Below are 25,639 nucleotides of genomic sequence, written 5' to 3'. Positions count from 1 at the left end.
GCTGGTTTGGGTTGGTGGTGGACCCCCAAAGAGTAAAAAAAAACTCTCTCTCTCTCTCTCTCTCTCTCTCTCTCTCTCTCTCTCTCTCTCTCTCTCTGTGTGTGTGTGTGTGTGTGTGTGTGTGTGTGTGTGTGTGTGTGTGTGTGGCCACTACTGGTCTATAGAAAGAAAAGCAAATAAATGAAAACCTTGGGTATAAACAAAGAATTTAATGAGTCCAGTGGATAGAGCTATGGATGTTCAAAAGCATGAAGCATTTTCTAAAATTTAAAACGATGCCCAAACCTTTATTCATAAACATACAGCCACACTCCCTCCACAACCCCAACATATTCAGATTAGTGAGTGTGGATAACCAAAGGAAACAGCAGGAATGGTGACGACATAAATAACAGCCAGAGACTCCAGTAACACATCATTAGCTTCAGGAAAACATTAATTAGATTGAAGCCTGAGAACTTCCCTTCCCATCATGTATAAAAGTAAAGAAACAAACATTCCAGGAACACAATGGTGGTCTGAAAGCTACTGTGGGCCTGGGGCCATCCTGGCTTGGTAGGCAAGGTGTGATGGGAAACTCCTACATGACCTCACTGTCAGAGTAGTCCTGTCATTCAGTCTTGCCTGCTGCTCTCAGCTCTGATGCTACAGTTGGGGGACTGAGGGAAGAATGTGGAACTGGGGGTGTACTACCTTCTCTCCAGCTGGGCATGAGCAGTTGATGGTCTTCAAGAACCCAATCTGTTCACTGGCAGGAGTGGGCAGCTCTGGAGACACAGGTGGAGGCTCTGTCACCACAGTCACCTGACACTGGAAGGAAAGGTCAAGGGGACAGAATATGACTACTGCCTGGTGAGGACCATGATATTTGTGACTGAAGGAACTGGACAGGCAAAGGGAACCAAGAATCCCCTGAGGACACATGAGTGGACAGGACACATCTAATAGCAGGTATCCAACTCTCCTAAAGCCTTAGAGTGGGTAGGCTAGGCAGCCAATCTATAAACACTGGCCAGCTTAGCAACTTAGAGGAACCACTTAGCCTTGTCCTTAGTGTTCACCATGCAGGATGGAGACAAGGGTGTTTCCTTTATCAGCTTTTGAGATGGGCTGAATGAGAACACTTAGGGAACTTCCATCTTACAGTATCATACCTACACACTTCATAGCCTTAGCCCTCTTCCTCCTGCCCTCCCTAAAATCTTTGTTTCTGTTGCCCCCTTCTTTCCTTCCTTCCCTCTCTCCACAATTATATAAAGGTGCCTCCAGGTCCCCAAACACTGCACACTATAGGAGTGCTAACAAGAACACAATAATGGAGCCCTTACTGTGTCCCCAAGACTGGGCCACCAGGCTCACTCTTCAACCCTGGGAAGCAGGTTCCATTCCAATCCCATCTTTCAAGCATAAGTTGGAACCAGGGTTTGGGAGAGAAAGTGGGAGGAAACCAGATATGAGGAGTGAGTGATGAGGCCTGAGGAGTGCAGACCCTGCATTCAGAAGTCTAGTGATTCCTACCCTTGGTTCTGGGACCATTAGTGTCCTGACCACCATCTTGCTGCCTGTCCAAAAGCACTGCAGCTTCCCCTCCCCTGAGCACTGAACATATCAGTTCATTGTGATCTCCAGGGTACCCTCCAATCTCTGCCTTCTATACTTCCCCAAAGCTGGGTCACATCACTTGGCTAGAAACTTTGGGGTCATCCTCACTGAAGCTCTGTTTAACTTGGTTTCCTCAAGCTCATGCTGTGTATAAATGGTTAGAAGTAAAACATGAACCCAGAATTCACACACACACTGGTGGCCAGTGGCGCCCTGGCCTCAGCTGCTATTTTCCAAACCCTGAACACCTCAAGCCCCATCTACCATACACATCTCCAGCCCACTCTGCATTTCTTCTCACCGGACCCGATGGGATGTCACAGCAAGTCTCCAGTTCTGCATGCCTGGAGTCACAGTAAATCACAATCCGCTGCAGGTCAAACTGGAAAGGAAAGATGAAGAGAGAAGAAAGAACTGGAATCTCCAAGGTATGAGACAGCCCACTTGCTCTTGCAATCCTTCCCACCCTGTGCTGCTTTACTGGGCTGCATGGGTGCCATTTAGAGAAAGTCCCCTTGCAAAGGAGGTTCGAGGAAAGAACTGAGCCTATGCTTGCTTCCACTGTACAGGGTTCATGGTCTTATCCCCAGCCACAAACACAGGCACACTCCCTATCCAGGTCACTGCCACTGCAGACAGAATAGCACATTAATGATGCCACAAGTTCTAGACAGAAAGCTCAGTGTGTCCCTATTCTCACCCTTTCGAGGCATCTCCATACAGTTACATGAAATTTTGAGATAAATATATCCTGTAATATCCTGTTCATTTTACCTATAATACCCTCTACATAGACTGAGAAACTTAAAACATAAAGATCTCAGTATCTAAAAATAACAGTGAAGTACCCCCCACTCACCACCCCCACCCCCACAGCACCACACATACTCCTACTCCATACTAGGGCCTGTGCATGTGGCAGCAAGCTGTAAAGTGACAGCAGACCTGAAATCTGTCTGTTTTCTGGGCCCTAGGCTCTTGCAGTCAGAGACTGGTCTGCAGAACAATTGCCTTGAGCTCTGGTTGAGAGTTTGCACAGTCAACGTAATTGAGCAAACTCAGGCTGTGGCCTGGGCTCAGTTCATCCACAGTCCACTCTGCTTCCCAGTCATCTCCTTTTTCTGGACTGATATGGGCCTCTCCACACACTAAGCTCTTTCCCATGCATTCTGCCCTCACAGCACCACTGCCCAGGAAGACTGCTCCCTCCCACCATTCACAGGCAGGCTACTCTCAGCTTCTGCCTTCCTCTTGTTGGTCAGGTTCAGGTTCACCTCTCTCACCATCTGTCCTCACAACAGCACCTACCATGCAGCTCCACTGTATATTTCCTTTATTCTCCAGAACCTATTTTCCTTGCTACAACAAAATATCTATGGGACAAGGCTCTGTTCTCTTTTGTCTCCAGCTATAGACAGGCCCTGACACAGAACAGATGTGGCCCAGGCCAGTCATCAATGGCAGAAAGAACATTTAGCGAACAGAACTGGTCAGTGAGGGCTCTGCCTGTGTGGGGCTGGGGAGCCCTCTGCTTCTACCATGTGCTCCTCAAAGCATACCCTGTCACGCCACCTAATTTTCTTCAGAAGGACAAGAGCAGATCTACAAGTGTCTATGTCATTTCCTGTTGAGACACCATTCCAGACCAGGAGAAAGTGACAAAATGCATGTTCTTGAATTTGAGCAAGACTGGTCTTTAGGAGACAACCTGCTTTCTACATTAGCAGTGATCCACTGACCTCAACTGGGCTCTCAGACAAGGCAACAGAGCTGAGGTTGGGAAGGGCCCCATATTCCCACCACTACCTTTGATCCATGTTATTCCAGGAACCTTAACCCTCCCCACCCACTGTGTCCCCAAGGCCCAGAATCTCCACTTGTTCTATCATTCTGGGCCTCTTTCCTGTCTGAGAGCCACACACAGGTTCAATCCATAAGCTATGACTGAACTATCTCCTGAGTCAGCTCACAGTTCCCAGTCTCCCACCATTTCCCCCCCACAGGCACTCATCTAATGGTCCTTTGCTAGCTTTGGTGTGGAAACAGATTAAGAAGAACTGAAAGCATGAGCTGGGCTCTACTGGGCTGAGTCTAAGGTTCAGCTCAACTGGGCTGTCATGTAGCCACCTCAATTATCTGATCTTCCATTTGTCCTTTAACATTATGGTATCACAGAGCTATAGGGGGAACCGAGGGGCTCATAGGATACAGTGCCTGTCCCACATCAAGCCTAGATAGGCTAAGGCCTCATCCCATTGTATCTAAGGCCCCAAACCATATGACCACAAGTATGCTAGCCCATGCTGTGGGAGGGATATAAAATATATTGACTCTTCCTCCAAGCATTTAACCTAGAAATACAGCTAGAGATGAATGTCAGAAGCCCCAAGATTCCTTGGGGTTTGACACCAACAAAGGAGGGAAAGGAAGGAATGTTGGATCCTCCCACTTAAGGAACGAGTCCAAGTTCCCACACCCAGAGTGTTGGATAAACAGGGTCACCTTCTGGCTGAGTATAATGGACAAATTCAAGAATCAGGATAGGACCCAGACCTAGTTCCTCAGACCAAATGACAAGGACTGAACTGGAGACACTGACCTCCTTGTGAATTTACAACATGGAGCAGATCCTTCCATCTTTGCGCCTAGCTTTGCCTCTTAAGTGGACTAAGTGACATCACAGCTCTGCGATGCTGCACCAAGTGAGGCGCTTAGAGTTTACCGTGACCATACAAGTGTGTGCTGCCCAGAGGCCACCAAGATCTTTATTGGATGTACAAACCAAAGTGGAAGGGCAACAAGCACTGCCCCACACTGGAGCACTGAGGGCTCTCTGGTTCTTTACTTCAAAACTGGATCATGGCTCTTTATAGGATTGGCTGGTCTCACAGCAGCAAGGCAAACAGACTGATATCTTCATGAGGCTGAGCCCTTCCAAGGAGGAAGATCACCTGTGTTTGTGTTTCTCAGAGCCACTTTAAAGCAACTAAGCCAGATGTGGGGCCAGTGAGAACTGACCAAAAGTTAAGGTACATGGAAGAATGAATCCCTGGGCTCCTTTGCCCATGGACACCTCTCCTGAGACTCTGGAGAGAAGCAGAGACCTGTGAGAAATAGGCAGGAAAGGGAAAGAGAAACCTAGGGCCTCTGGGAAGGGATAGAGACAAGAGCTTGTGAGTGTCAGGGTTCTCTAGCAGATAACAGCCTCAGAACCTAGGTCCTACATGCAGGAACAACCCTCTCTATTCCCTCCATGGGTCTGAGTAACTACCAACTCACCGGCACCAGCTCACTATCTCAGCAGTTGACCCTTCAAGAACCTCACTGTATTCCAGCTCCACACCCACTTGCTGCTCCTGCAGCAACTAAGTGTCCCAAAATAAGAACCCTGCCTCTTGGCTCTGCACCCTCAGACTACTTCCTTCCCAAGCACTCTCCTCCATCTTCCTATGGAACCCTCTCTGTAACAAGCAGACAATGCACAGGCATAACACTTGCCCTCTTAACTTTTTTGGACAAGTGTCACCTACAGGCTGATTTCCAGGATTTATCCAGTAAACCTTGGATTTGTTTCATAACTATTTATCTCTTCCTCCTGGTGTACCAAGTTCCTACCTTCTGGCAATGCTACTTAAAATAGATACATTCTACCTTGTAGCCTTTATCCTCTATGCCTAAATTAACTTCTTCTAGGAAACCACCCTACATACCTCCCTCAGTTTCCTCCTCACAGCTACCATACTTGTTTAGTTTGGACATGCATCCTTTAAGTTCTATGATACATGATGCCAATGTTACTGTGGCAGTTACTTAACCAGACTGAATGATCTCAGTGAATCTTCCTTCCATAGAACCCAGAGTTCATTCAATTCACATATCTTTCTTGCTATTCAGGTTCAACATAACTGGCAATCACATGCAGAAGACAGAGAAGCATCAGCCACCATAGTGGAGGTTGTATTGCCCAGACAAGCTACTAAAACAGACAGGAGGCACCAAGTGGGTGTCCTGATGTTGATGTTGCTCTGCTGCTTTGCTGCTGCTACTAGGATGGCCTGGAAGGACCGGGTTGCCGTGTAAAGGATACAGGACTTAGGGCCTGTGAGCCCTCTTCAGGATGCTGTGGCACTATCTGAATATGATTTGTGGTTCTATATGTATTTGACCCAACTCATTAAAGTACTGTTGTCCCTTGGTACCCTAGAAGCCCTCCCTGTAACAAAATCCAATGATGTTCAATCCCATTATTTTAAAGATGACTAGTGTTTGCATGTTAATAGTATGTTCACTTATAGGCACCCATATCCCCAGTGCCCAGCAGTCAGCCTAGCAAACAGAAGGATCACAATGTGTAGACAATGAATGAATGAATGAGAAATTAGGAGTCCAATATGCATGGTTCTGAGTCAAGTGTCCTCCCTCCTCAGAAAGTCAACAGTTATGATTGACAAGTTGATGATAAACTGGAACTACAGACATGAAGGACACTAAGGCACCTAGATTACAGAGTCCATTCTGATGGCCCCAGAACTAACTACAAGAGCCCCTCAGGTACTCACATCAATGGGCACACTGTCATAGAGTCGCTTGCCAATCACAGTCTTCCCCTGGATGTCGATGTTCTCCCTCTCTTCAATGGGCAGTGTCTGAACCAGCACACAGTTAATGTAGAGGGACACACTGTGTGCCTGGATGCTTACAGCCATCTTGTGCCAGTCACGATCAAAGAGGTCATCAACCTGGGAACCTCGGAAGACCACCCTGACAGCATCTTTCATAGCACCCACAGCATTGTACTCAACTGCCTTGTTCTCACCATCCAGCCGGATTGAGACCTAAGGAGACAGGCAAAGAGAATCATTGAAGACCTACTGCATCTGCTGAACATCATGGGACAAAGCAAGGACAGAAGGGGGAAGGTTGGAGTCAGTCTTGAACATGCTGACACATTCAACTGTGACTGTCTCACTAGATTGCTTAGGTACCTTTCTGGGTTTTGCTTCCTTGTCAGTAGCCAATTTGTAGGCTGCTTAAACCTGGGCAGTAATTAGCTTGGCTGTGCTCATCCACTAAGCAGAGGTCATGTATTTTGTGTGAATAGGCTATTGAGGCATTTGTGATACTTCAAATGACCAGTGACAAGGGACTGCGGCATGACATTCCAGAAATTCTAACTAATTTCAGGTCTCTTAAACCCTGCCCTCCCTAATGTAGATGTCAAGTGTCAGTCTGAAATCCGATGGGTAACTCCAACACTCCCCATCTCTCATCTAGAAGATTCTATTGAAGGTCTATGAGAATGAAACCTCTTAACTATCCAAGTCACTCGTGCACACTCAGCCCTTTGCAAAATCTCCTGGAACAGAGAAAGAACCCTTGGTTATCTAACCTTTTGGCTCCTCTGGGCGATATTGTCATCTTCAAAGTTCATGCTCAAGAACTGGACAATTAAGGAAAAAAAACCTTCACACAAAATAGTAACATGTTCTAAGAACATTTACAATTTTATGTTGGGCCACATTTATAGTGGCCTGTGGCTGCACACAAGACACCTCTGCAAGAAAGGTCACTTTTGTTTGCTTCTGGGGGATGGACAGTTATGTTCACACCCATGATCTCCTTTCTTCATCCCCTCCATGATGCTCACTGAACATTTTGTATGTGACAGGCAAGCTAGGTATCAGAAATGCAGCACTGAACACATGGAAACTTGGGCAGTGCGTGAACATAGGGGCATCAACTAAGTCAGTCTTCATCTGTCCTAATCAGAACCCATGCTGCCACTTCCTGTGGTTGTTAACCCAGGGTTGCATCAGTATCCCCTTGCTGGTTCCCACTCCTCTTCCCCCATATCCCCACTCTTAACTCCACCCACTTTATCATTTTTTTTAGTTCAGCAGGGTAGATGTTGCCTGATCAACCCAAACCAGAAAGTCATTGCGGGGCTTTGTGACCTTGGGTTATTTAACCTCTGCAATTTCTTCATTTGTAAAATGGTATTGAAAGCAGCACTTACATCATAGGCTTGCTAAGGGAAAAATAAATAAGTAGGCATGCAAGAAATTTACACAGTATGAATATCCCAAGTTCTGCTCTAAATCTTAATTACAATAGCTTAAGCAGGTGAGATCACACACAGAAACCACAGTGTTTTCTAATTGCTTCCTATTTCTCTGATAAAGACCATGACCAAAAGCAACTTGGAGAAAGGGTTTATTTCATCTTATAACTCGCAGGTCCCAGATCAGTACTGAGGGAAGTCAGCACAGGAAGCTAGAGGCAAGAACTGAAGCAGCGGCCATGGAAGAGTGCCACTGTCTTCCTGTCTTCTTGTCTCTCTCAGCTTGCTTTCTTATACAACCCAGGACCACCTGCCTTGGGATGGCATTGGCCACAGTGGGCTAGGCCCTCCCCAATGAATCATTAATCAAGAACTGCCTAAAGGTCAGTCTTATGGAGATATTTCCTCAGCTGGGTTTCCCTCTTTCTAAATGATTGACGCTTTCATCAAGGTGACATAAAACTTAACCATCACATCAGCACATGAATACCTTCAGAGTCTAACAGACTTCTCATTTTTCCAGACCTTTTGATTGATATATACTTTCCTTGACAGTTCTACATAACAGAAGAAGTTATCCCGGCTAGTAATTGTGCACACCTGCACACCTGTTTACTTAAGTCCACTTTCCCATTCTTTTAAACAGACACTTGGTGTTTTCCTTTCCTTGGTGTTCACTTGTTAATCCCTGTAATACCAGAGGCTAGAAAAACATGTGGTACATTGTGGCATTCAGGAAAAAGTTGCTGAATGAATGCATAAATCAATAAATGAAAAAGCAAGAGGAAAATGGTGCCTGTACAGTGCAGAGAATTGGCCAGAGTATTCACAGCACAGCCCTAGTCTTCTAGGTTCTGTAAATGGAGTTCTTAATTGGTCTAAGTAGTAAAAACCCAGAGTCAGATATAGTCGAAAATGCTGAGAGATCAGAGAGAAGGATCAAACCACTGCCCCACCTTACCTCTTTAGTGTCTCAGCAGACAAGAGAGCAAGTTCCAGTTTCTCCCTGTTTATATCCTGTTTCTGCCCAGCTAGCTCACCTTCTGTCTGCCTGTACAGATCTCCAGACCTCTATGGTTATCTAGTGGCAAGCTCCATTCTCTGACCTTCAGGCAGGCTTTATTTGTATGAGGAAGATATCATCACAAGGTTCCCCTTTTGAATCAACCTCCCTTCAACACAAACAAAGGGTACCTCATATGTCTTTCAATTAGCTACCCTGCATACATATTACAAGTGTAATGAATGGCCAGAAACAGTGGGCTCCTCCATAATTGCCTTATACAACACATATAGTGTAATTGTTTCATCATTGAACATAGTCCTCCATTTACTCAGGGTAGTCTCACAGACCTAAATCCTAACTGTGACCATCTTCAGAACTTTACTTTCCCTCTAATATTTGTCTCAAGCAAGCAAGAAAACAAGCCAAGGTATTCACAGCCCCAAGTCATGTGACAACTAACCCTAACTACATGACCTCCTGGATTCACTTCATATCTCAGATGCATCAGCAAATTGTGGTGGCTCTATTTTCAAGCTATATCTAAACTCTGGTTACTCCAGCAAAAGGGGAACAGCAGACATGGCAGACAGAGCACAAAGCTCTGCAGATGCCATGAGAGAAAAGACCCAGACTGCGTGGGTGTTATGGGCTCACCCCCAGGAGAATGTCATGGCAGAAGGCCAGTCCACCTTGCCAGACTGGAGAAATTGGAGATGCAAATCTATGGTTAACAGGCAATGATGGTGGACAGGAACACACAGCTGCCAGAAACCTGTCAATGCTTTCAGTCTCCCACACACAGGAAACTGGATCCCTCCATAGTTAACACTGAAAATGAGTTTACACTTCAGTGTGACCACAGATGCTCTGGGAGAGTTACTCAACAGAACTGGAAGACCCAGACAGGCTGAGAACAAAAGCACACAGACTTGGGGCTTTAACTTTGGGTTCAAATCTCAACCTCTGCTTTTACTGCCTGTCAAACAGGTCAACTCCTGAGCATCTCTGTGGCTATTTCTATTCCTCACTCTGAGATGGGTATGGTAGAATCAACCTGTATGCAGGATAATGAGGAAGATTCAGCATTAAGAATTAAGTCATCTAAATTATACACTGAACAGATCTGTGTCAGTGAACAGTGAAGAACAATGCCAAGCCATTCTCAGACCACAGGAGAGTCCAATCTATTCTATTATATTCTTCTCTTCTACTCTAGTCTATCCTAGTCTATTCTGTTGGAATAAGTCCTACTCTATTCTACCCTATTCTATTCTTCTCTTCAACTCTATTCTATCATATTCTATTCTGTTAGAATAAATCCTATTCTATGCTATTAAAATAAATCCTATTCTATGCTGTTAGAATAGGCTAAAAGTAGTGGCTGAATGTCCTAGCCATTGTCCACTTCTCCTCACAATGTTCTTTGTACCTCAATGGTATCATCTCATTTACTTATTTTAAGAAAAGAGAGGGAGGGGCTGCAGAGATGGCTCACAGGTTAAGAGCACAGACTGTTCTTCCAGAGGTCCTGAGTTAAATTCCCAGCAACCACATGGTGTTTCACAACCATCTGTAATGAGATCTGGTGCCATCTTCTAGCGTGCAGGCATGCATGGAGACAGAACATTGTATACATAATACATAAATAAAATCTTATATGAGACTGACATCATGATATGTACTCACTCATATGTGGATTAATAATAAACATGGAGGTCCCTAAGAGAGACATACATGGTCCCCTGGAGAAGAGGAGAGGCTCAAGATCTGCTGAGCAAACTGGGAGCACCGGAAGAGGGGGGAGGGAGCTAGGAGAATGAGAAGGAGAGAGGAAGAGGGATGCCGAGGACATGAGGGAGCAGAAAATATGAGTCAGGGGAAGAATACATGATAACAAGAATGGAGATATCATAATAGAGGGAGACACTTTTGGTTTACAGAGAAATCAGGCACTAGGGAAATGTCTGGAGATCTACAAAGATGATACCAGCTAACTATCTCAGCAACGGAGGAGAGGCTACCTCAAATGCCCTCCCCTGATTATGAGATTGATGACAGACTTATATGCCCTCATCCAGCAGCTGGTGGAAGTAGAAGCAGACACCCATAACTAATCACCGATCTGAACTGGAACCCAGATGCAGATAGCTGGAATACCAGCATGGGACTGATCCAGACCCAAGGAACATGGGTTTCTGCAAGGAAACCTCAGAAATCTATAGGACCTCCTGTAGAAGCCCAGTATTTATCCCTAGCATAGGTGTGGACTTTGGGAGCCCAGTCCATATAGAGGAATACTCCCTGAGCCAAGACACACGGGGGTAGGCCTAGGCCCTACCCCAAAGGAAACGTAAGACTCTGATGACACCCTATGGAAGGCCTCACCATCCAAGGGGAGCAGAGAAGATATGTGACAGATAAGGTTTTAGTGGGGGGGGGCAGGTAGGGGAGGATTGGTGGGAGAAGGGAAATGGGATTGTCATGTAAAACAATCCTGTTCCTAATTCAAATAAAAAAACAAACATACAGAATAAAGAGAGTTTCTCACCAATAAATAAATAAATAAATAAATAAATAAATAAATAAATAAGATCTTATAAAAAAAAGAAAAGAGAGGGAGAATGAAAGACAAGAAAGAAGGAGGTGATCCAAGATAGGGGAACAAGAGGTGGTTGCAGCTGGTTGTCTCAGACAACAGTCAATGATTGCTGGAGTCAAATTACTTGGAAAACCTTGTTTTATTTTAACCCCATATGAAAACTGAGAGAGTTTCTCCCAGGTGAAAGTGAGAATGTCTACATATGCATATGTATTTCCAATGAGAGGACAAGGTTGGGGACTCAGGCCTTTGAGCCCTGAGAACAAGTGTATTTAGGTTAGCTCAAGAATGGAGGGTGGTCTTGCTTTCCTCTCAGACTGATGCCCTGTGTTGATGACCTTAGTTTTGAGATCTGTTCTTCCTCACTGGGCTGCATGCTGTTGAGGAACTGTCAAACTGAAAGCCAATACTCTAGAGGTGGGTAAAGACAAGCATTTGGAACTTCACATGTGGGAAGAATTGAAGATGACCTTCATTTATCCAAAAGATATAATCGTGAGAGATGCTATCATACATAAGACTCTTCTGGATGCTTTACAAACATGATTTTATTAACAAATGACTCTTCCACCCACGATTCTTGAGTAAAGATTCCCATTTTCCACTTTCAAGCTAAGGAAACTAAGACTCACAGGCAATCCTACCCCACGGCCCACATCAAGAAAAGAGGAGATACAATATTTGGTTCAGGTTTACCTAGCCCGGAACCCGTTTCTTCCACTACTTTATGACATCACCAAAAGAGAAGGTGCCATAACACAGCAGAGCATGGGGTCACTTCTCTGTTTAGTCAGAAAATCTCAGAGGATGATAACTGAATGTCAAACCTTCAGTTGACAAGGGTTGACAAGGGAGGCAAAAGGGGCTGGTTCCACAGGTTCTTTGGGGCTCCATGAACTGGAACCCCCTTCTGTTTATGCCCAGAACTGCATACCTTGCCAAACACACAGTGGTCAAAACTTCATGGGAGCAGGACCCAGCAGTTGCCCAAAAGCCTGGCAAGCACTGCCCATACCTGTGGGATGCCATACTGGTCCATGACCTGCCAGATGTACCAATCTTCTTTCCGTGATGTTTTCCTGAACCGGAAGGTCGTGACAAAGGCATACTCATCAGGCAGACCTTGGGGAAATACATCCCTGAGAATAGAGACAGACATATGGTATCAAGATTACTGAGAAGAGTGGAGAGTTGGCATAGGAAGCCTCCAAGTCTGCTCATCAACTAAGTCCTGGTAGTGTGACCCCCAAGGATGCCTTCAACACCCTCTAAGTTATACTGTTGCCTCTTGCTGAGACTGGTGTCTTAGTGAGACCTTCTATTGACCAGCACTGTGGCCCCTTCACTTCCTTTGCCCCCACCCTCAGTGCTCTTCTACTGGCTCCCCACCCTCTTGATGATAGAAGGTCAATAAGTGCTAAGTGACCACCACCCCCCAGGAATGGTTACAGTCAAGACAGTCAGCCTTCACCTTTTTGTCCTGTTCCTGTGTTTCTTGTACCAGGGATCCTATACCGAGCAGCTATAGTCTCAGTGTATGTCTTTACAAAACCCAATGCCCAGGTAGCAGATGGTTATTATTAGCTCACGAGAGTGGAACCCTCTTGACAGATCAGTGTTCTTGTAAGAGAAGCCTCTCAGTTGTTCAGCATTTCTGTCACATAGTATTACCATGATAATATACCTTGGACAATTGTCCTCTAGCTCTTTAAGAAGCTTCTGCCACTTATGAACCATGAAGACCAGAGAGCACTGTCACTAAGGAGCAGGCCGTCCTCTTGGCGGTCTAAAAGCCAATTGTTCTACACCTTCCTGGAGCCCCCTTGGACCATATGTCCTTCAGCCTTCACCCATGTCATGGCCAGAGCCACCTGCACTCCTGACCCTTAGTTCAACCCTGCAAAATATTTTTTCTTCCTTTCTTGCCCCCTCCCTTTCTCTACCAACAGAGAGTTGGTAGAGTTCTGCAATCAGTGACTTACACACTCCCATCATCACTACATTCAAAGTCCCTAGTCTTGTGGGGATCCTCATTAGAAAGTCTGATAATTCCCTATCCTCTAGCTCCCACCACAAAGCCCCCAGTATAGAAGGCTTCCTATAGGTGCTCAGGAATAAAGAACCCCAAAGGCTGTCGAATGCTGTCTTTGTAAAAAACTCTTTCTTTACCCAGGCCAGCCTAGTATTCGCAGAAGACACTAAGAGAGTAGCCTACCATTGCAGTGGAGGACACCAAGCCACATGCTGTTCCTCCCTCTGGATGCCAATGACATTCCTTCTATCCCAGTTGTGAAAACAAAGGTGCCTCTAGATACCACCAGAGTTTGCAAACTTCCCCTGGTAGACACATCAAGGAGATGTGGCACACAGAGTTCACATCCAGAGGGTCTAGTCTCTCCACATATTTTTCCCTAACCACAAGCCAGCTGTTCTTTTCTTCTGCGGAATTTGTCCAGGAAGGAGCCAAAGTCTCCTTCCAGGTGGAAGACTGCCTCTGAAAACACACATAACATGGATTTTGCTGCTGGAGGAAATGGAGGCTGTCTGGCCAGACATCCAGGAAGAGAAGTGGGGAGGCATCTGGGATCCTGGTTCTTAGATTTGCAGATCCTCAAGGATCGTTCATGTAGCTATCGAAATTATGAACTACGACTGGTCCTGACTCCCCTCTCATAGATCCAAATTGAGAGGTGACACATTTGTTCAATATCATCCTCTGGTCTAGGAAATCACTAAGGATCATATACAGACAGGAAGAAAATAACCTGTCACTGTTAGCTCCTAGGCTTCCCTCAGGAGTGAGGAACTCTTTTAATCACCATGCATATAGAAAGAAACAGGACATTCCCATCTGACATGTCTCCTTTTTGTTCATTTACTTCATGGATCTGTCTATTGTTTTCTTTCTGAGCACACTTTTCTCTTATAATTTTGGATTATCTCAACAGACATATGCAAGTCTGTCCATTCAAACAAAAGATGTGTGTATAGATGATATACATATACAATGTGTGTATGAGTATGCACACACATATACAGAAAGAGACATGGGCAGAGACAGAGCAATGCACATATACCTACATACATGTAGTCCTGAGAAGACAGTTTAATCAAGGGTAGGAAATCCAATGAACAAATCTTTCCATAAATAATGTAGCAGATAATTGCAAAGAACAAGGCTTTGGGCTTCAAGTACCTGATAAGGAGGCCAGCTTCTGTTTCCTGTTATCTGTGAGATTTGACAAGTGAGAGCTTTCCTTAGAGGTTCAGATGCTAGACAGATGAATGACAGCAATGTCTGCCTTGTTCATCTCATATTGTTATGGTGAGAATCAAATGAAGAAAGATGTGTTAAAGAAATGAGTAACATTGAAAGTGACATCTCTTTCCATTACAAATAAAATTAACCTGCAAATTAAATCATATGCTTATAAGGGTGAATACATTTCAAAGCATTAGAAAATGAAGGAAAGTACACTTTCTTGAGGTGCCTAGTTGTGAAGCTATGCAGTAAGAAACAAAACACACAGTAATCCTCACTCAGGAAAATGCCAGTGTCACATAAACTAAACTAATCACCCAGAAGCTGTGTACAGTCCTCTGTCCTCTAGAGTAAGAGCTTAAAGATGTTCTGCTGACTGACAGATGTCCCAGGAGATCAAGACATCTCTAACAATGAGAAGAGTCCTCTGTGAGGTATATACCACATTTGTGTAACACTCTCCCTCATGTACTTTCTCTATTGAATTGTCCTTTATGGTGAAATTACATAGGATGCTTTTCTGTTTCTGAAAAGTGTGGCTGGTGGATTCATAAGAAGGGGTGAAGTAAGAGTGTAGTCTGGAGCCTGTCCGTCCTTGCATTTCCCTAAATGAGCCTGGGACCAGGTGATTCACATCACCCCAAACATCTGTGCATCACTGCAGAAGAGGATGCTCAGGAACTAGGAGGTGAAAAGCTGGAGCTCAGAGAGGAGTCATGTGCCTCATTCTCCTTTACTCTCGGAGAATACAGGTTCAGAACCGTGGGTGAAGTGATGCTACAGTCTAATGCAGAGTCGGCACTGGAAGGATGCTCAGTGAACTCAGTGCTTTGCTCCAGCCTGTGTTCATAGCTCATTGTGGGTAGCTGAATTCTGACTTCTCTCACTGTATTATAATTCATGCTCTCAAGAGAGAGCCACCAATACCCTGCTGTAGGCAATGATTAAATTAACAATGGGACTCTGGAAGAGACCAATACTTAGGTTTCTCTCACAGCTTCTAATGAAGCAATGAAGACAGTCTGCAGACAACTGCATAGTCTGATTCACAGACATTAAGTTCAATGCAGGAATTTGTTGTGAGGCGCATAGAGGAAGGGAAGGTCCCGAGAGCAGCAGCTAAAGCCTGGCAGTTGAACTATACTTGAAGGATGAACAGAGCACGTATTCAGGCTAGGAGGGACACCAGCAAAGGCATGGCAGTAGGAGGAAGTACCTGGATTTGCTGAGCATACAAGGAATCAACAATGGAGGTGTGGGTCAAGCCATGAAACTCCAAAGGTGATTCCAAATGCCAATTTGCCCTTTCTGGCCTCTGAGTTTCCAAAAACATAGAAACAATTAAAGAGTTACAAGATGGAGGAGGGATCAGATGATGCAGGTGCATCCTAACTTTCAGACTTACTGTCTGTTTCCAGTAAGCATAGAGCACTCATTGTGGGATCACTTTTAGCCCTTCACTGGAGATGCGGCAGGATCAGACAATGGACAATTACATGCAGCACAGCTGCTCAACATCACAAAGCAGGGATACTCATCTCAGGTGGAAACAGAAGAAAAACTAGTAATTTGGTAATACATAAACAAGGTATCCAGCCAACATGGAAACTTGATCTTCCCTGAAGAAAAACATTACATGATCCTAGTAGATAGACATTTGATAGGTGAGGCCATGGCTGGTCCAAAGAAAGTGATATAAGGTGATAAATATAAAATGGTCTTTATTTGCCAACATCAAATTAAATGGAGAGAAACTCAATGTAATTGCTCTAAAATCAAGTACAAGAAAAGGCTGTCCACTCTCTCTATACCTCTTCAATATTGTCCTTGAAGTTCTAGTTAGAGTAATAAGACAACAAATGGAGGTCAAGGGAATACAAATCGGAAAGGAAGAAGTCAAACTCTCACTATTTGCAGATGATATGATAGTCTACATAAGTGACCCGAAAAACTCAACCAGGGAATTCCTACAGCTGATAAACACCTTCAGCAAAAGTGGCAGGATACAAGATTAACTCAAAAATATCTGTAGCCCTACTATATACAGATGACACATTGGTGGAGAAAGAAATCAGAGAAGCATCACCCTTTACAATTGCCACAAACAACATAAAATACCTTGGAGTAACACTAACCAAAAAAGTGAAAGACCTGTACCGTAAGAATTTTGAGTCTCTAAAGAAAGAAATTAAAGAAGATACCAGAAAATGGAAAGATCTCCCATGCTCTTGGATAGGCAGGATCAACATAGTAAAAATGGCAATCTTGCCAAAAGCAATCTACAGATTCAATGCAATCCCCATCAAAATCCCAACACATTTCTTCACTGACCTTGAAAGAACAATTCTCAACTTTATATGGAGAAACAAAAGACCCAGGATAGCCAAAACAATCCTGTACAATAGAGGAACTTCTGGAGGCATCACCATCCCTGACTTCAAGCTCTATTACAGAGCTATAGTCCTGAAAACAGCTTAGTATTGGCACAAAAATAGACAGGTAGACCAACGGAATAGAGTTGAAAACCCTGAAATTAACCCACACACCTACGAACATCTGATTTTTGACAAATAATGCAAGAGAACATCTTCAACAAATGGTGCTAGCATAACTGGATGCAAACATGTAGAAGACTACAGATAGACCCAAGCCTTTTACCCTGCACAAAACTTAAGTCAAAACGGATCAAAGACCTCAACATAAACCCAGCCACACTGAACCTACTAGAAGATAAAGTGGGAAATACCCTTGAATTAATCGGTACAGGAGACTGCTTCCTGAATATAACATCAGGAGTACAGACACTGAGATCAACAATTAATAAATGGAACCTCTTGAAACTGAGAAGCTTCTGTAAGGCAAAGGACACAGTCAGAAAGACAAAATTACCGCCCCCAGACTGGGAAAAGATATTCACCAACCCCACATCTGACAGAGGGCTGATCTCCAAAATAAACAAAGAACTCAAGAAGCGAGTCTCAAAAACACCAAACAATCCAATTAAAAAATGGGGTACAGAACTAAATAGATAATTCTCAATAGAGGAATGCAAAATGGCTGAAAGACACATAAGAAAGTGTTCAACATCCTTAGCCATCAGGGAAATGCAAATCAAAACAACTCTGAGATACCATCTTACTCCTGTTTAGAATGGCTAAAATCAAAAATACCAATGACAGTTTATGCTGGAGAGGATGCAGAGAAAGAGGAACACTCCTCCACTGCTGGTGGGAGTGCCAACTTGTACAGCCACTGTGGAAATCAGTATGGAGACTCCTCAAGAAAATGGGAATGAGTCTACCACAAGATCCAGCAATTCCACTCCTAGGCATATACCCAAAAGAAGCACATTCATATAACAAGGACATCTGTTCAACCATGTTCATAATAGCATTATTTGTAATAGCCAGAAACTGGAAGCAGCCTAGATGCCCCTCAACTGAAGAATGGATACAGAATATGTGGTACATTTACACAATGGAGTACTACTCGGCCGAAAAAACAATGGAATCTTGAAATTTGCAGGAAAATGGATGGAACTTGAAGAAACCATTCTGAGCGAGGTAATCCAATCACAAAAAGACAAACATGATATGTACTCACTCATATGTGGACCTGCTTTATGATACATAGTAGTGACCGCACCTTATCAGAGCTGTTTTTAATGATGTTGCTCAGCATGATTTCCTTCCAGATGATGATTGAGAAGCTAATTTAAAAAAATGGTGACAGGTACCACAAGAGTAACAGAACTGTGCTGTTTTTCTGGGATTTTGTTTTTTACTTTTTTTTTTTTTTTTTTTTTTTTTTTGGAAAGTGCTGGATGTCTCTACAAATTTTGTTCAAATGACTGCAGAACCTGGAAAAGCTGTTGCTGCTATTGATACATAACATACAGCCATTATTGGCCTATATTTGAATTTTTAGAAACTTTAGCTGTGCTGTCAACTTTGTAAAAAACTATCCCAGTTTACCGTGTTGAGTTGGCATTGTACAAAAATTAACAGCCATATTGGTCTAGAAATGTTGAATTTAATTTTTTTCCATTTTTACAGGGGTAATGCACTATATTAAATATGTAAGGTCTTAAAAAAAAAGAAGGGATTTTGAGAGTCCATCCCATGTGAAGGGATGCTCTCTTGACCTGGACACATGGGGGAGGGCCTAGGCCTGGCCCAGGATGATGTGGTAGACTTTGGGGAGGCCCTTTTGAGGGCCTTACCCTGCCTGGGGATGGCTAGGGGCAGGTGAGAGGTTGGGGGGAGAGGAGGGAGAGGAAGAAGGGATTGACATCTGAAGCAAACTTGTTCCTAATTTGAACTAATAAAATAAAATAAAAAATGGTCTTTGTTTAATGAGCTGAAAGAAAACTGCATCCCTAAATGGATGATTAATGTCAGATTAACAGATGAACAACAAATAAAGAGAAAATCATTAGTACAATGATCATGGAGCTGCAAAGAACTTCCTTTACTTCCCAGACCAGAAGCTAAGCTGTGTCATCTAGGTGTGACCTTCACCAGGCACTATCAAGTGTGTGTCAGCTCAGCAGCTGTGACTGGCTGCACCCTGCTTCCCAGAGCATGCAGCTGTTCTGGAAAGAGACATGACCACTCACTCAGTTCTGTGCACCACAGGGAAGGAACCCATCCGTACATAGGAACTCTGTGCTTCATTTTCTCTCTTCCCCAAGATTTCCTTCACACGGAACAAATTCATCAGATCAAAACCTGTGCAAACAGAAGAGTTGGAAGTGAGTATAGCAGAAGAGTATGAGAGACACATGAACAGTGTCTTTGTTTCTATTGCCATGAAGAGACACAATGACCACGGCAACTCTTATAAAGGAAAATATTTAATTGTGGTGGCTCGCTTACAGTACAGAGGTTTGGTCCATTATTGTCATGGCAGGAATCAAAGCACCATGCAGGTAGACATGGTGCTAGAGAAGGAGCTGAGAGTTCTTCTGTCTTGACTCATAGGCAATAGAAAGTGGTCTCTGAGACACTAAGCATGGCTTGAGCATATATGAGACGGCAAAACCCACCTCCACACTGACACACTTCCTCCACTAAGGCCATACCCACCATGCCTCAAAGGGTGGGGACTTAGATATAAGAACACATACATATTGGGAAGACAAAAGCAGATGAGCCATGAGCCCTGTAGCCTCAAGTCCAGTGCACTGGGGAATGCAGGCACTGGCTGGCCCTCCACATCAGAATGTGAGAGCCAAGAGCATCCTAGATCATGGTTAAGTAGAAGACAAATGAAGGTGTTCTGGTTTCTCCTGCTGTGGAGATCTCTGTGTTCTAGAAGCACAAATGTACATGTAGATCCTTTAGGACAGTTGTTTTCAACCTTCCTAATGCCGTGGCCCTTTAATACAGTTGCTCATGTTGTGGTGACCCCACAACCAGAAAATTATTTTTCACTGTTACTTCATAACTATAATTTTGTTACAGTTGTGAATCGTAATGTAATTATTTTTGGAGAGAGAGATCTTCCAAAGGGGTAGTGACCCACAGGTTGAGAACATCAACGACTTAAGGCTCTCCTTCCTGTGGCCATGTTGCTGCCTTTCCCTTGGGTCTTGCTTGTATTCTGTAGCTTTGGAATCTTATGATTTTAAAGAGAAAAAGATGAGAGAGAGATAAAATGTATTTGCAGTATTACACTAGCAAATGTTAAGTATTTCAGCATGCTTTGATTTCCCTTAAGAGATGACTGAATGTCTCTGTCAGTGTAAAGTAAAAGAACAGTCATGGCCATGGGCCATGGGCCATTCACTACTTGGGGAGTAGTGAATATGGAGATGGAGTTTAATTCTTCTCAGACACATGTATGAGAGTCTGGCAGGCTTTACGACCCACAGAGGCTTCTGTTATTGCTCAGAGGGCAATGAAGATGCTTACATGTTAGCAGATGAGTCTGTTCCAACAATGATTCAAGACCCTGGGTGCACCCATTCAGCAGCAATCCTCACCACCACCTGCAGTGCATCCCTCCATAGTAAGATGCCTAGGACACGAGGGAGCACATGGCACACCTTAGCCAATATGGAAAATTAGAAATATCTGCAGCCTAGGCCCAACAAGCCTCCAGAGAGCAGTACCTGTTCTAGAGGCTGACAGTGTGACAGAATTTGGACATGGGAGCCCATGACACTGTATGCCTTGCTTTGAGCTTTAACTGAAAAAGTACAGAGGACCATACCAAATGCTGACTAAATTCAAGATGCCCTGCATAACCCTTAACCCTGGGTGACAGGGTAAATGAAAGGTTCAGGCATTATGCTGGCCTGCCCCTGTTACCTGCTGGAACAGGCAGTACCCTGGTCAGCCCAAGGTTCCATGGGAACTAAGTCTGCACGCAGGTGCAGAGGACCCCTTTAAAAGACAAGTCCCTGCCCATTTATGCTCTCTGTTCCCTCTCTCTGTTTCCCTGCTCTGTTTCCTCTCAGCTTCCTTTCTACTCGCTCTCTCACCTATGTGCTCTCTCTATGGCAACCGGCCATGGCGGTCAGCCATTACCCTGTTCCTCTTCTTAGTCTCCCCATTCTGCCGGGCCTTATAATAAACTTATAGTCTTATGTCTCATGTCTCAGCATTTCTCTTTTCTTCCTTTTAAACAAAAGAATAACATTTTGGCGCCCTTGGTTTAGGCTCTCTCCGTAGACCCTCTCCCAAAGCTAGCTGGTGGGATAGTCTTTCTTTGTAACTTTTCCTGCCAGGAGCACGGGAAATCTCGGAGATCCTAAAATCTGAACTCGTAGCCCACTTCCATCTTCGCTTTTCCTGGTACTCCCTCCTGCCTGCAGCAGCCTGAGATGCCGGAACTCAACTTGCCGCTTTTCCAACTAAGTATTTCTGGAACTCACTGATCTGCCTATTTGCTACAATCCGGTAAGATACCCAGAACCTTTTCCATGGGGCAGACCCAGCACTGTTCACTCTGGGTCCATTTTTCGGTTTCGGGCCGGGTGCTCTTGAAGGGACCAGCTTCCCTTTTGGCAGCCATAATGGCCGAACACGTGCTTCTATGACCTTGTCCTAGACACTAGAAAGTCAGATGCCTGCCTTGTGACAAGGAACCAATCAGAAGTTAGCTGGTGGCGCTATGCTTTATGACTCTGTGTGTGCTTTACAGACAAGCGCACAGCAATGACGTAGAGAGCATAGCAACCACCCTGGGAGGGCCTATGGACCATAACAACCAGTTGACCAATCAACACAGGGCAAGCCCTCCAAGGCTGGAGGCACACCAATAGTGAGCCTGTGCGTACCCCTAGACACTCCCCTTACGCTGTCCTATAAAATCTCTTGGGAGGGCCTAGGGGCCGTCTTTTGCGAGCCATCTGCCATGGCGGATGGGTGAAAGATCCGAGCTAACATGGGGTTAGCTCGTTAAATTACAATAAAGCCTCATGCAGTTTGCATTAAGCTCTCGAATCTGCCTGGTGATTGGGGTGACTGCGAACGTGGCCTGGGACCTCGGATACCTGAGTTTTCTGGGGGTCTAACACTCTCAGACAGGGCAATCTGTGCCATTTTTTGGCCTTGCCCACGGGAAATACATTTTTACGGGATCTTTCGGTTACTGGCAGCGAGTAGGTAAATGAGCGGAGTTCTGCCTCCCAGTGGGAACTTCATTTCACCTGGGAATGTCCCTCATTGTTCTGATTGTTCTATTTCTGACTGTTTCTTCTTGGTTGAGAATGTCTGCTTGAGACGCTCTGAGAGTTTTTTGTTTGTTTGCTGGTTTTCATTTTTCCACATGAATGAGGTTTTAAACTTTTCTGGCAATTGAAAATGTGCTTATGGTCGCCGCCATCAGCCACGTGGGCTAACCTGGGGGCCGCCATCTTGGTCATAACCAGATGACCTAGCTTAGGCCTGCCCACTCAGTTCAATGATTTCTTCTTTCACTTGTTGGGTGCATTTTCTGAGGGTCAGGCATGGGCAGTTCTGACCGCTGGGTCCTTTTTCAGTTTCGGGACAGCTGTGTCCCCTTCGGGGCCAGGCCCCTGGCAACTCCCACGGCAGACGTGCATCCGGAGAGGAGCTTTTTGCCAGTTTTCCACTTGCCTCACACATGAGAAATACATAGAGGAACCTTTCTGGTTTCATCCAACAAGCAGGTAAACAGACAAAAGCGGCTTACGGTCCCCGCCATTTTGGTCATATGACCTACCTGTAGGCATGACCAGCTCCAGCGGCCTGTGCCAGCAAACCTGTCTGCCAGATTTTTGATTTCTGCCAGATCTTTTTGCTTTTTATTTTATTTTTTGTCTTTTTCTTCTTTCACTGGCTCTGTTGTTCATGGCTTGTTTACTAAATACTGTGCCTTTCCAGGGCCCTCTGTTTAAATCTACTCTCTCCCTTTAAATCTCCTGTCCATTTGCTACAATGTACGGATCAGAGATTACATTCTAGTTCTCCTTTACTGTTATCCAGTCCTCCTTGTCTCTGTACCTGTAATTTAACTTTATATTTATCTAGCTCTATATGCAACTTAAATTAAACTGTTAAGTCTCATATTTCTAAATTGCTATATATCTTTAAATGATGGTAAACATTTAAGGTCATAAAGGTCTAATTTAACTATACTTAAAATATAAGCTAAGTCTATACAACTTAAATTTAACTCATGTATCTTTAAATGATGATGAAAGTTTAAAACCATAAAGGTCTATTTCAAACTAACAAAATATTTATACCACTCAGTCCATCCTGTAAGCCGTTTACAAAGGTACAGCTTTTATTACAAAAAGGGATTTTTCTCTAACTAAAGGCAAACTTAACTGCTAAGATACTAAGCAGACAGCCCTCAAATGCTCAGAGATCTAGAGAATATGGCATTTAAAATATTTTGTTAAAAAGCTTTTTATAACAGAGAGAGGCCAGCTGCTAGCCCCACCCCATTTCCTCCAAGAAGACAGATGGGCACTGAAAAAGCTTCATCTCGAGTCAGTGACAACGCTGGTCACTGAGCAACCCTGCCCTTCACCTCAACTACTACAAAGTATTCCAGACCTTGGACAAGAGGACAATGGAATCGACTTTCCCCGCTGCTTGGGCCAACGGTAGTTGAGTCTTCCCAAAGTCTGTAATCCACAGGTCACATGCTATCAGCAAGAAGGCAGGTGTCCTGCAGCCCACTACTATGGATGGAGGACCTTGGGGATGGCTGTCCATGCAGGTGCTGGCAAGTTGCCCCGGTCCCGCAGGGCTCCGGTAATTCGTGAGTCCTAGGTGGATCACGCCTGCAAATAATGGGCGGGAAAGAAAGAGCGGGACCAAGCAGATTCCATTGTCAAGGCCCCTTTATTGATTATTACAAGGGGTTTTTATAGAGAAAGGAGGAAGCAGAGAAAAAGGAGGTGGGGGGAGGGATGAATGTTAGTTGCTCTCAGGCAGGTATCTGGAATCTCCTGTGTTAAGGAAGTGGGGGAAGGGATAGGTGTTAGTTGCTTCTCAGGCCAGGTCCTGGAACCTGAGGGATGGGATGCTTGACTGGCTGGCGGCTAGCTAGGCATGGGGGTTCACCAAGGCTGGCTTCTGACAGCAAGTCTCTGTTATTCTTTAATCATTGATTCAGGTAAAATCTTATCCTTCTCAAGAACTCTGATGCTTTTGATGACTGGTAGTCTTGCCAGCTTAAAGCAAAACAGATTCCAGTAACAGGTATTTTAGGGTTTATCTATGTGAAGATAGGAAAGTCTAAGATGTATAAAAGTCTGAGAATGTAGTTACGAAGGCCTGAGGATAAAAAGACTTAAGTGATGATAAAATAAGTTGAGACATTAAAAAGAATAAAATATGTTCCTGATTTCTCTATTTCTCATGCTACTGTTCATAGTAAAGTTCAACAATACCACTATAGGATCATAACTACAAGGTCAAGATTAAGATGCTTTTCATTGTCCCCCCCCCAAAAAAAAAAACTGTCTATTTTTAAATGGTAAGACTTTCAGCCAAGTTTCTTCTAACATAAATATGCTTCTAACATGTCTAATACTTATGTTTCCACAAACTCTAAGGATTCTTGTAAGTTCCAGGGAGCCGAATCAGATCCAAACAGGTCAGATTCACTCCAGGTAATATTCAACCTTTCCCCGGTCCCAAATTCCCTTCACTCATCTTGGGACTCCTCGGGAACCCCTCCCTCATCTTACAATCTTCCCCTCAAGTGACAGGACCTAAGAAAAATGTTTTTTCCAAACTTCACCTTGTCCTCTGCTCTGTCAACATCTTGCCAGGTCTGAGAGGCGCCAGAAGTTCCATACAGCCTGGACTGCAATGAAACAACCAGCTACCCCAGGACGTGGCAGCACCCCAACCTTCTCGGGTCCCCCAAAGATGGTCAACGCCCCCCACGTCAGCAGGAAGCAGTCTTGAGAATTCGACACCCTTATTCCTTAGCCTGCCATGTCTAAACACCCCACCTTTTTTTTTAATAATAAGTAGAGGTGGGAATGTAAGGTTCAGGCATTATGCTGGCCTGCCCCTGTTACCTGCTGGAACAGGCAGTACCCTGGTCAGCCCAAGGTTCCATGGGAACTAAGTCTGCACACAGGTACAGAGGACCCCTTTAAAAGACAAGTCCCTGCCCATTTATGCTCTCTGTTCCCTCTCTCTGTTCCCTCTCTCTGTTTCCCTGCTCTGTTTCCTCTCAGCTTCCTTTCTACTCTCTCTCTCACCTATGTGCTCTCTCTATGGCGACCGGCCATGGCGGTCAGCCATTTACCTCTGTTCCTCTTCTTAGTCTCCCCATTCTGCCGGGCCTTATAATAAACTTATAGTCTTATGTCTCATGTCTCAGCATTCCTCTTTTCTTCTTTTTAAACAAAATAATAACAGTAAACACTTACTTTCCCATAATAAGCTATGAAGAAAACTAGCAGATGGAGAGGGTAGGGTGGGTCTCCCCAGCACTGGTCTCCTGGGAAACCGACTGACCCACTTGCTCCCTAGACATCAGTTTCCCTACCTATAAGCTGCGTGGTGGTTGAAACTGGTCACCTCTCATACTTTTAATGCCTGTAACTATTCATCATGGTTAGAACAATATTTATCACGGTGTAGTTTGCCTTCTAAGGACAAGGCA

At 44.4% G+C, this 25,639-nt stretch overlaps 1 protein-coding gene across 1 annotated transcript in view; it reads right to left on the bottom strand.

The window, feature by feature from the left end:
- Col22a1 (collagen type XXII alpha 1 chain) overlaps positions 1 to 25,639 on the bottom strand; it is a 286,090-nt gene that overhangs the window by 220,812 nt on the left and 39,639 nt on the right. The window contains exons 4-8 of the mRNA XM_027415259.2: positions 19,149 to 19,260; positions 12,284 to 12,407; positions 6,162 to 6,437; positions 1,904 to 1,984; positions 694 to 810 (exon numbers count right to left, since the gene is read on the bottom strand). Coding sequence (XP_027271060.2) covers positions 694 to 810; positions 1,904 to 1,984; positions 6,162 to 6,437; positions 12,284 to 12,407; positions 19,149 to 19,260 — 710 coding nt within the window. The remainder of the gene's footprint in view (positions 1 to 693; positions 811 to 1,903; positions 1,985 to 6,161; positions 6,438 to 12,283; positions 12,408 to 19,148; positions 19,261 to 25,639) is intronic.

The sequence above is a fragment of the Cricetulus griseus genome, chromosome 4 (genome assembly GCF_003668045.3).
Source record: "Cricetulus griseus strain 17A/GY chromosome 4, alternate assembly CriGri-PICRH-1.0, whole genome shotgun sequence".
Lineage (NCBI taxonomy): Eukaryota > Metazoa > Chordata > Mammalia > Rodentia > Cricetidae > Cricetulus > Cricetulus griseus.
Note: the sequence above shows the minus strand (reverse complement) of the source record. Positions and strands in the feature narration are given on the sequence as shown.